The sequence below is a fragment of the Prionailurus viverrinus genome, chromosome A2 (genome assembly GCF_022837055.1).
Source record: "Prionailurus viverrinus isolate Anna chromosome A2, UM_Priviv_1.0, whole genome shotgun sequence".
In the NCBI taxonomy this organism is placed as follows: domain Eukaryota; kingdom Metazoa; phylum Chordata; class Mammalia; order Carnivora; family Felidae; genus Prionailurus; species Prionailurus viverrinus.
The window spans coordinates 51,011,745-51,024,027 of NC_062562.1; the positions used below are offsets into that span (position 1 = coordinate 51,011,745).

At 43.0% G+C, this 12,283-nt stretch overlaps 1 protein-coding gene across 1 annotated transcript; it reads left to right on the forward strand.

The window, feature by feature from the left end:
* The first annotated feature begins 2,837 nt into the window (after nucleotides 1–2,837).
* Nucleotides 2,838–10,943, forward strand: VHL (von Hippel-Lindau tumor suppressor). The gene is made up of 3 exons (XM_047846410.1): nucleotides 2,838–3,226; nucleotides 5,244–5,366; nucleotides 8,633–10,943. Exons 1-3 carry the CDS (start codon nucleotides 2,887–2,889, stop codon nucleotides 8,824–8,826), a joined length of 657 nt encoding a protein of 218 aa, XP_047702366.1. The 5' UTR covers nucleotides 2,838–2,886; the 3' UTR covers nucleotides 8,827–10,943.
* The last annotated feature ends 1,340 nt before the right edge of the window (nucleotides 10,944–12,283 follow it).

Consider the following 12,283-nt stretch of genomic DNA (forward strand, 5'->3'; position numbering starts at 1 on the left):
ACCCAGGGGTGGCAGAAAACCATGTAACTCGATCTCGGGGTCATGAGTTCAAGCCCCATGTTGGATGTAGAGATTACTTAAAAATAAAAAGTATTAAAAAAAAATTGATTTGGGTCAATTATATCTCAAGACTGGGGGAAAAAGGAACTGATTTAGTTTTCATTACAAAGGTAATAAAACTATATTCTAAAAAATGGGGGTGGGGGAATAACTGCATAAAGGTCACCACACTATACATACAATTTGATAGCTTTTCCCCCTGTATTTTTAAAATTTTTAATGTTTATTATTTTGAGAGAGAGAAATGAGTGAGGGAGGGGCAGAGAGAGAGAGGGAGACACAGAATCTGAAGCAGGCTCCAGGCTCTGAGCTGTCAGTGCACAACCTGAAACGGTGCTCAAACCCACGAACTGTGAGATCATAACCTGAGCAGAAGTTAAACACTCAACTGACTGAGCCACCCAGGTGTCCCCCCCCCCCCGCCCCGTGCATTTTTATTCATTTCCAGATTCTAAATAAGCCTCCTCTCATTTTGATAGGGTTGCCATTTTCCAGTATGGTTTGTGGAGAATTTCGCATCAGTCTTTCTTGTCAGGCAATTGAAGAAACTGGAATGAAGTTGTTCCAATGGGTCATCATACATCTAAAATCACAAATCGAAACCTCTTCTGCTTTTGCAGATTTGGTTGAGAACAGCTGCCCAGGAGTATAGCCAAACAAAAAATTTTTCTTTGTCCATTCTCCCTCTGCCATTTCTTTTAAATGTTAGGGCCATAGTGTTGGTCTATGAGCATAAATATATGTCTCTCTTTGGCTTGGGCCTCCAAATGGATTTTCAGTAAGTGGTAGGACTGTCGAGTCCTGGACTTAGAGGCAGGATATAAAACCAATGAGAAGAAAACTGGATTGGGAAGTCTGCCAATGAGCCCTTATCTGACATCCTAGGTGGGTATTTGTCTGATGATAAATGGGAAGGGAAAACTTGTAGCTCTATTCTTCAAAGTTCATTCCAGATAAAACTCCTGGGAAGCCTAGCCTGAATTTTTCAGGTCCAGCAAACGACTTTACACCTTGCTCTTCTATAATCAATATCATATTCTTTTTTTTTTTTTTTAATTTTTATAAGATCTTTTTTTTTTTTTTTAATTTTTTTTTTTAAACGTTTATTTATTTTTGGGACAGAGAGAGACAGAGCATGAACGGGGGAGGGGCAGAGAGAGAGGGAGACACAGAATCGGAAACAGGCTCCAGGCTCCGAGCCATCAGCCCAGAGCCTGACGCGGGGCTCAAACTCACGGAACCGCAAGATCGTGACCTGGCTGAAGCCGGACGCTTAACCGACTGCGCCACCCAGGTGCCCCTCAATATCATATTCTAACAGCATGTCTTGTATGCTTGCCCAGTAGCCTGTGAACATTTTCAGGACTGAGACAATGTGTTTAATTTATAATATTAACTGCTGAGAATTGCTCTGAGTGCTTACTATGTACTAGACACCACTTCCCCCTCAACACTTGGTTAGGGGACTATATATATATAATAAAATTTATTTATTTAGAGAGAGAGAGTGAGCACAAGTCGGGGAGGGGCACAGAGAAGAGAGAATCCCAAGCAGGCTCTGCACCATCAATCAGTGCATAGCCCAATGTGGGGCTCAAACTCAGGAACCCTTGAGATCATGACCTGAGATCTGACTGTGCCACCCGGGCACCCCTGGGACATACTTTTTAAAAATGAGCAAGGTCTCAGAGAATTTAAAGAATTCTGCCCAACATCACAGATCTGAAGCTACACCTGGAATGAGAACCCAGGTGGATGTGAATTTCAAATCGCACATAGACTGCAGTATCAAATATTATCCCATTTTCAATTTCCATTAATCCTTTTGATTACGTCCAGGAGAAAGTTGGTTTCACAGCTAATACTTGGTGCTTAACATCTAACACTTGGCTAACCTGTCGAACCAAGAAAGAGCAGGCTGAGAGCTTTTAACATACTATAGATAAAATTTAACTGTTTTGTTTTCATTTAACTTAGTCCCACTGTACTCTTACGTGGCAAATGAGAGCGAATTTCCACTGATGGTAGTAATATAAAATTTCTTAAACTTGTTCAACTGCTTTGCATATGTACAGAATACCTTTAAAAGGAAGCACAAAGGGGCACCTGGGTGGCTCAGTCGATTGAGCGCCAGACTCAGGTCATGATCTCACCTCAAGGTTCGTGGGTTTGAGCCCCACATCAGGCTCTGTGCTGACAGCTCGGAGCCTGGAGCCTGCTTCGGATCCTGTGTCTCCCTCTCTCTCAAAATTAAATAAATGTTAAAAAAAAATTTTTTTTTAAAGGAAGCACAAAAACTGGTAATACTTCTTGTCTCCGCGGAGTCTTTATGGGTGGCTGGGGGAAACTAGGAGGAGACGGACATTTTGACTTTATTATATTCTTCTACACAAAATTCGAATTTTGTGACCGAAGATGGAGACAAAACAAACGAGAAAATTATTAAATAAATAATAGCGCATTTGGTAGGGAGAATATGGCAAAAACCATGAAGGTCTTAGAATAAATGAAGCTAAGGAAATGCTGTGTCAAAAACTTATCGGTGCGAAAAAAGAATCCACTTTACAGAGGAAACCGTGGACGAGGTGGCCCAGCGTCAGCCTCTGCCTCCTGAATGCTCGGTTCCTGTGGCTGGAGGTTCCACCTGCGCTTGCGCACAGTCTCAAGCCGGCCATTTCTGCGAGCATCTTCCACAACCGACCGAGAGCGCGCAGAAACAGCACGCACGCTTGCGGGGACGCGCACGCACGCGCGCCACGCCCCACCCCGTACGGCCCCACAAATCCCGAGGCGGCGAGGCCCGGGTTGTCTAGGCTCCGGGAAGTAATGCCCCGGAAGGCAGGGAACTTGGAAGAGGCCGAGGCCGGTGAGGAGGAGGTGGACGCGGAGGAGGTGGGCCCTGAAGAGTACGGCGGGGAGGAGTCGGGCGCCGAGGAGTCTGGCCCGGAAGAGTCTGACCCCGAAGAGCCGGGAGCCGAGGAGGAGATGGAGGCTGGGCAGCCGCGACCGGTGCTACGCTCAGTGAACTCTTGCGAGCCGTCTCAGGTCATCTTCTGCAACCGCAGTCCGCGCGTCGTGCTGCCGGTGTGGCTCAACTTCGACGGCGAGCCGCAGCCGTACCCGACGCTGCCGCCCGGCACGGGCCGCCGCATCCATAGCTACCGAGGTAGGTGAGCCGGGGTCGCCCTGGCCCGGGCCGGCCCAGCCCGGCCGCGCCTCCTGCTTTGTCCCGGGGCGCCGCGAACGCCTGCTGGTGCCCCAGAGAGGTTGTGACAGATGCAGGTTGACGCTGCTACTGGGTGGCACCTAATTCTTTCTTATAGGACTGAGTAATTTGCATCGGAGGTGGCTTTTCCCCCTTACACGTATATTTACCCCTAAAAGTGCTCCGTACCTAATGCCCGTTTGTTCATTACGTCTCTGAGAGAATCTCACATTCCCGAGTGTACCCAGTGGGCCAGGTCCGCGTTAGGTCCCTGCCCTTCATGGAGAACACAGTCCAGTCGGGGAGACAGATGCATGCATAAACAGATGAGAACAAGCCAGTGTCACAGTTGCTGCAGGAGGAACGGAGCACAGCGGCCCGTGGGAGCTTGGAGCAGACACCTAGCTCAGTGAAGGGAAGGGGTGTGTAAGTTTCAGTTAAGGACAGCTTTCCAATGGATCGTTTTGCCTTGAGAGTACGCGGTAATGTTTCTCAGACTTTTACTCCAAACTTCCCCTGATATTAAAGGAGGGAGAACACAGTTCTTCCAGGGATCAACATTTCCGTAGTCTTCTATTTTATCTAGGAAATTGTGTGACATTTTGTTTTTTTTCATCCAAAATTTATCTGTGCTTGAGTTAACATAAATTTTTTTTAGAGAATCTTTTTTTTTTTTTTAAGTTTTATTTATTTTGAGAGAGGGGGCGGAGAGAGAGGGGGGCAGACCATGACCTGAGCCAACAAAACCTAGAGTCTGCCCCTCAACTGACTGCACCACCCAGGCGCCCCTTAATATAAACTTTTAAAAAATTACCTACCATGAGGGGCGCCCGGTTGGCTCAGTAGGTTAAGCATCCCACGCCCAGCTCAGGTCATGATCTCGCAGTCCGTGGGTTCAAGCCCCGCATAGGGCTCTGTGTTGACAGCTCAGAGCCTGGAGCCTGCCTCAAGTTCTGTGTCTCCCTCTCTCTCTGCCCCTCCCCCACTCACGCTCTGTCTCTCTGCCTTTCAGAAATAAATAAACAATAAAAAAAAAAATGACTTACTGTGTGAATGTACTTAATGACACTGAACAGTACACTTAAAATGGTTAAAATGGTCAATTTTATGTAAGTTTTACTATAATACAATTTTTTTTTACCAGTTTACATTTCTTAAAATTTCCCACCAAATCTTCAAGTACATTTGTGTCCCAGGAACACATTCAGACATGCTTTCCACCTGCCTTAAACAGAATGTTAGTCCTGGGGAAGGGCGGGGGGGTTGCCTTCTTCCTCTCTCTCTCTCTGTCTCTGTCTCTGTCTCTGTCTCTCTCTCTTTTTGCATATGATGAATTTGTTTCTAAATTCATGTATACCTTACATACAGTAAAACGCACAGATCTTAGAGATTGATGCGTTTTTGACAAATACGACACCTAGATCAAACTATAGGTTAAAACATTTCCATCACTCCCAGAAGTTCCTTCCTGCCCCTTTCCACTCAGTCCCCTCCCTTTCAGAGGCAACCATTCTTTTGATTTTTCACACCATAAATTAGTTTGGTCTATTCATACAGAATGTACCCTTTTCTGTGTGGCTTCCTTTTCTGAACATGATCTTTTTGCATCTTCTTGTTCTTGAGAAGCACAGATGTAAAGAGTTGGTGAAGTTCTTTTAGTTTGCAGTGTTGGGTGTGATTCGCAATGCATGTATTTGCTTTTTGACCATGGTAGCAGAAAGGGTGCTGTATTTGAAGCCTCAAGTATCTGCTCTTTTTCCCTTACTGCCCTTGTTGCCTTGAGCAAGTCACTTGGCTTTTTCAGATCTATTTGCTCATCTGTAAATAGATCTGTTGTGAGGACTGAGTAAGGTAATATTACTGGGAGGACTTAGTAAGATATTTAAGTAGCGTGGGAGGCAAGGACTTCAGGGTCAAATCCAGGAAGATGAAGGAAATGGGTGTGTGGCTACATAACAGCCTCTTCTTGTTTTAACAGGTCACCTTTGGCTTTTCCGAGATGCAGGGACATATGATGGGCTCCTGGTTAACCAAACTGAACTATTTGTGCCATCTCTCAATGTTGATGGACAGCCTATTTTTGCCAACATCACACTGCCAGGTACTGATGTTCTATCTTACTTTATAAAAAGATAAGGCTGGGGGTGCCTGGCTGGGCTCAGTGGGTAAAACATGTGATTCTTGATCTCAGCATCGTGAATTCAAGCCCCATATTGACCATAGATCCTACTTAAAAATAAATAAATAATTATTTAATTAAAAATGATAAATCAAAAGATAAGGCTGTTGGAATAAGTAGAGAATAAGCAACTTGAAGGATCCAAACCTTTATTGGTTTTTGCTGGATGCTAGTCAAATTTTCCAACCTTTCTGTGTCCTTTTTTCCACTATAAATAAAATGGAACTAATTTATTTGTATCTTCTATATTGAACAAAGATGTGGTTGCTCAGAAGCTCTTTGGGCTTGTCAGAAATGAGCTGAATTAAAATACCTGATTGTCAGGGTACCTGGCTGGTTCAGTCGGTAGAGCATGTGACTCTTGATCTCAGGGTTGTGAGTTCACGCCTCACATTGGGAGTAGAAATTACTTACAAAATTTAATAAATAAGTAAAATATCTCATGTAATTATGAATACATTTTCGTTTCCCTGGCCTTAGAGCAGAATTATGCCCTAGAGTCTTAGAGAAGAATAAAGTATAGAGAATGAGATATCATGGCTTCTAGTGTTGTATCTTTTTTTTTCTTTTTTTTCTGAGAGTGTGAGAGAGTGTGCCTGTGAGTAGAGGAAGGTCAGAGGGAGAGGGAGAGAGAGGATCTTGAGCAGGCTGTACACTATGAGATCATGACCTGAGCGGAAATCAAGAGTTGGACACTTAACTGAGCTGCCTGGGCATCCCTAGTGTTGTACCTTTTAATGTTATTTAACCCACTCAAGCCTCACAGTGCCAATCAGGGGTTAAAAAAAAACACACCAAATTGAATGTTAATATCATGGTTTACGATTTGTTTAAAACTCATTTGATTTTAAATAGAAAATGACCTATGACCCAGCAATTGCACTACTAGGTATTTATCCAAGGGATACAGGTGTGCTGTTTCAAAGGGGGCACATGCACCCCCATGTTTATAGCAGCACTGTCGACAATAGCCAAAGTATGGAAAGAGCCCACATGTCCATCGATGGATGAATGGATAAAGAAGATGTGGTATATGTATATAATGGAGTGTTCCTTGGCGATCAAAAAGAATGAACTCTTGCCATTTGCAACTATGTGGATGGAACTAGAGGGTATTATGCTAAGCGAAATCAGTCAGAGAAAGACAAATATCATGACTTCACTCATATAAGGACTTTAAGACACAGAACAAATGAACACAAGGGAAGGGAAGCAAAAATAATATAAAAACAGGGAGGGGGACGAAACAGAAGAGACTCTTAAATATGGAGAACAAACAGAGGGTTACTGGAGGGGTTGTGGGAGGGGGGATGGGCTAAACGGGTAAGGGGTATTAAGGAATCTACTCCTGAAATCATTGTTGCACTATATGCTAACTAACTTGGATGCAAATTAAAAAAACAAAAACAAAACTTGATTGATTTTATTAGGTTGAACCCAAACAAACTGTTCTAGTGGGTTAAAAAACTCCAAATACTGGGGCACCTGGCTACCTCATTTGGTGGAGCATACGACTCTTGATCTCGGGGTTGTGAGTTCAAGCACCATGTTAGGTGTAAAGATGATTTTAAAATAAAATATTAAACACCCAAATACATGTAGCTTCATAAGGTTCAAACTGGTATGTATGTGTAGATCCTATCTTAAGGAAGTAGGTGTATAAAAATTGGTAAGTTAAATTGATAAATGTAGTAAATTTTGCCTTATAGCATACCCTTACAGTGTCAGTTTCCCAGTGAGCTTAAAATAGAATTGGAGGGGTACCTGGGTGGATCAGTCAGTTAAGCATCTGACTCTCGATTTAAGGTCTGGGTTTGTGAGATCGAGCCCCGCATTGGGCTCTACGCTGACAGTGCGGAGCCTGCTTAGAATTTTCTCTCTCTGCCCCTCTCCTGCTTGTGTGCTTGCTCTCTCTCTCTGTCTCCCTTTGTCAAAATAAAAAAATAGACTAAAAATAATAAAAAATACAAATAAAATCTTAAAAATTTTTTAATGTTTATTAATTTTTGAGAGAGAGACAGTGCGAGCTCAGGAGGGGCAGAGGGAGGGAGACACAGAATCCGAAGCAGGCTGCAGGCTCTGAGCTGTCAGCACAGAGCCTGATGTGGGCTCAAACCCACAAACCAGGAAGTCATGACCTGAGCCGAAGTCAGTTGCCTAACTGACTGAGCCACCCAGGCGCCCCCCAAAAGTAGAAATAAAATAGACTTGGAGTCCCTCAAATCCAGTTACAGACTGTTTGGTTATCTGTTGCTGTGTGAGAGCTACCCCAGAATAACAACCACCTTTTTATTTGTTCATAATTCTACAGTCTGGGCTGAGATCAGCGAGGGGGGTTTCTGCTCACTGGTGGTGGTTGGTGTGGCTGACTTCTGCTGGCAGGTTGGCAGGAGGTTGAGCCTCTCCCATGCTTTCTCAGGGCATGACCCTCTTTGTGTGGTGTCTCCTGCTGGGTGGCTCGGGACTCCTGAGAGCATAAAAGCAGGAGTTGCCAGGGCTTCTTTTTTTTTTTTAATTTTTAAAAACTAAACAATTTTTAATTTAATCTAATTAATATATTTTTAAAAGTTTATTTACTTATCTTGAGAGGGGCGGGGGAGGGACAGAGAGAGGAGAGAGAGAGAATCCCAAGCAGACTCCATGCTGTCAGTGTACAGCCCAGCATGGGGCTTGATCTCATTTACTGTGAGAGCATGACTTGAGCAGAAATCAAGAGCCGGACACTCAACTGACTGAGCCACCCAGGTACCTCTTAATTTTTTATTTTGGAGTGTGAGCAGGGGAGAGGGAAAGAGGTAGAGAGAGAGAGAGAGAGAGAGAGAGAGAGAGAGAGAGAGAGGACCTTAAGTGGTTCCACACTCAGTGCAGAGTCTGACGCAGGGCACAGTCTTAAAGCTTAGGTTCAGAATTGGCACAATGTCACGTCACCCACGTTCAATTAATTAAAGCACATCACAAGCCCAGCCCTCTTATAAGGGGAAGTTATTATACAAGGTCATGCATACCATGAGATGTCTATGAGGGCCATCACATTCCCCTCTGCCACAACACATGTACTCAATTTTTTTTCCTCCAAAGTGAGGTCCTTCTGTAGTAAATGGAATTGCTATGGTTGGCAAAGCATCTTGCTCATTTCTTGTCCCAAGGCCCGAGTCTGCTGCTGAGGTTTTGGTTTTCTGCATTTACAGTGTATACTCTGAAAGAGCGGTGCCTCCAGGTTGTCCGAAGCCTAGTCAAGCCTGAGAATTACAGGAGACTGGACATCGTGAGATCACTCTATGAAGATCTGGAAGACCATCCGAATGTAAGGAAAGACCTGGAGCGGCTGACACAGGAGCATATTGAAAACCAGCGGATGGAAGGGGAGACTGAAACGAAATGAAATGAAACAAATGAAATTTGCACTCCTGAGTCTCGGCCTTAGATGGTACTGACTGGTCTTGATCTACATTTAGGACTGGTCACTTATTCTCAGATTCAAGGTGTCTCATTCCCGGAGGGAAAAATCCTCCATTGCTTAAAGGAAAGTTAACTGACTTCACTAGGCATTGTGATGTTTAGGGGCAAATGTCACGAAATGTAATTTAATGCCTGCCCTTTCTGTAAGTATTCAAGTGTTCATCAAGTAGTTGCATTTTTGCCTCCTAGTAAGTCAGGAAAGTTTGTATGTAAGGACTTTTGTGTAAGTGCTTCAATGAGAATTGCAGCATACTCTAAAATTGTAAGAAAGCAGTGGCATCTGCTTTTAATTGCTGTGTTGTGGTTGGTGACATGTCAGCCTCCCACTTGGAGAAGACAGACATGTCCTTGAGGCAGGGACAAGTCTGTCTTCTCTTTGAGACCCCAGTGCCTCACACGTTATGAGCCTTCAGTCAGTGTTTGTTGAATGAACAAACCAGTGGATACTTTGGTAGAAAGTGTTTGGAGGTTTTGCCCTTTTTTGGGGGGTGGGGAGGTGGGACCTTACGGTGTATACCATAAACAAATGTTTTAAAGGGAATTACTTTTATAGAAAGCACTTTTTATAACTTTCTAAATTTTGTGCTTTTCTGTGTCCACTGTTGTTGCAGTGCTCTTTTATTTGTTTCTAAACCAGGATTAGCTTTGTGGTGATCACTTTTTTTAAGCTTGACAGCTGAACTGAAGATAGGAGAAAATAGCTGTCCTCTTAATTCTAGTATTAAGGAGCTACTGCTGTACTGCAAATAGGTTTTTGCCAAGTGTGGATATTTCTGTTACTTTTTGTAAATCCATTACATTTCTGTTTGGCTTAGCATTTTTTTTTTTTTTTTTTAATGCTGCCAGCATTTTAACCAGGGGCCAGTGGTTTTGGGCGCTGGGGACCACTGAGGAGAGCCACTCTTGGGTTCATGTGGACTCACGAGGCTGCCTGGTTTAGCATTTTTCATCAGGCAGGAACTGGTGAGACTTTTCACCTGGCTGGAAGAGAGGTGGAGGAAGGAAGCCCTCCATCTCTGGGATTACTCACAACACAGAATCGATTCCTGGAGTAGCTAAGAATGTTTTATAGTTTTATAAATGTACAAATCCTTTCTTACAGGCTGGACTTAAATTGATTAATTCAAATGCAATACTTCTATCAGTCTTATTTTTTTTTTGGTAACTAATAGTTAAAAAAAAAAAAATCCCCCCAGTAGAGAACATTTTGGTAAAGACAGTAAAGTAAAAGGAAAAAAAAAAAAAAGATCACTGTAGATATATTACTTGAATACAGCCACTAAACATTTTGAACTTTTAGCCTCTTTAGGGCATCTTGTGGTTGGTTTGGTTTTACATAGTTAAAATCATACTGAATATACAGTTTTGTATTCTACCTTCTCAGTTATAACTTTATAACTTAAATATTTTCCCATGGTATTATAAGCTCTTTTCAGACATTAGTGCGGTCTTCCTTTTGTAAACAGTGGGATATTTCTTGGTATCTCTAGTTCCTGTACTAACCTTTGAGCACAATTCCTGTGCTCTGAAATCAGCATGAACAAGACAATGCTCCACAGTTTCCCCTAGACTTTGTTTCACCTAATCTTAAACCCCTCTTTCAACATTCAACAAATCGATTAGCTTTTGTTTCTTAAACGCACTGTAGCACTCATTCAGTGACACACCTCTCAGTGTCTGCCGTGTTACGAGCTGTTGGGTGGGAAGAAAGAAATCCTGGGGAGCTGGTAGCAGTACATATTTGAGGGTGGGATGGGATGGGGGATGTAAGAACGTAAGGATTAGTTCAATGTTGGTTGTTTTTTTTTTAAACCTGTCTTTGTCCAAATGAAATTCGTGTTTCTCTTGTGAAACCATGTAGATTGAGTACTGTGTTGTTTTGTGTGTTGTCCAGGAGGATTAAAAACCTGTAGCATGAATAATATGTTTTTCATTTGAAATCTTATGACTGTATCAAATGTATTGCTCTTAAGAGACTGTGATGTTTTCCTATTTTGAGTTTAAAAAAACCTGTTCTTTAATTAAATGGTGCTGAGTAAAGAAAATAGGTAGGGTGTGTCTCAGTATTACTTCAAACAGGCTCTGTTGTGAGAACTGTGTTTCTTTAAAGGCTTGAAGTGGGGAGGGGCATTGCAAATACAAGCAATTGTCTTCATGCTCAGTCCCTTTTCTTTTGTTTTTATTATTTTTATTTTTTAAATTTCCTTAAGTAATCTCTACACCCAATATGGGGCTCGAAGATCAAGATCAACCCCAAGACCAAGAGTCACATGCTCTACTGAGCCAGCCAGGCCACCCACCCTGGTTTTATGTATGTATGTGTTTGATTTTTAATTTTTCTTTCTTTTCTTTTTCACCGTGTTTTATTTATTTATTTTTAATTTTTATTTGCTTATTTTTTCTTAAGTACGCTTCGTTCCCAGTGGGGATCCCAACATGGGGCTTGAACTCACGACCCTGAGATCAAGACCTGAGCTGAGAGGTGCCTGGGTGGCACAGTCGGTTAAGCATCCAACTCTTGATTTTGGCTCAGGTCTTGATCTCACAGTTGTGAGATCGAGCCCCAAGTTGGGCTCCACACTGAGCATGGATCCTACTTGGGATTCTCTGTCTCCTTCTCTCTCTCTGCCCCTCCCCAACTTGTGCTTTCTTTCTCAAAATAAATAAACATTAAAAAAGAAGAACTGAGCTGAGATCAAGAGTTGATGCTTAACCCTTAACTGACTGAGCCACCCAGGTGCCCCTTGCCATTTTTTTAAATATTTATTTTTGTGAGAGCGTGAGTGGGGAAGGGTCAGAAAGGGAGGGAGATGGAGAATCCCAAGCAGGCTCTGTGCTGTCAGCGCGGCCCAATGCAGAGTTCCAACCCACTGCGAGATCATGACCTGAGCCAAAGCCAAGAGTCAGACACTCAGCCGACTGAGCCACCCAGGTGCCCCCACCATGTTTTTTATTTTTTCTAATTAAAAAAAAAAAATGTTTATTTTTGAGAGAGAGTGTGAGCAGGAGAGAGACAGAGAGAGAGAGGGAGACAGAGAATCTGAAGCAGGCTCCAGGCTCTGAGCTGTAAGCACAGAGCCCGACACGGGGCTCGAACTCACGAACTAGGAGATCATGACCTGAGCCAAATTTGGGCGCTTAACTGACTGAGCCACCCAGGCACCACCCCCCCACCGTGTTTTATTTTATTTTTTTCAAAACACTGTTTCTTTTAGCTTTATTTTTCATGTAAAAATGAAGTATCACTGTGAAAAAAATTAAGCCTTACAGAAAAGCATTAAGAAGAAAAGTACTCACATTGGGAACAAAGGTGTTTGTTTTTTTTTCTTCCACATAAACAGAACCAACCTTAACAGACACCTCACTGAAGAAGAAACACA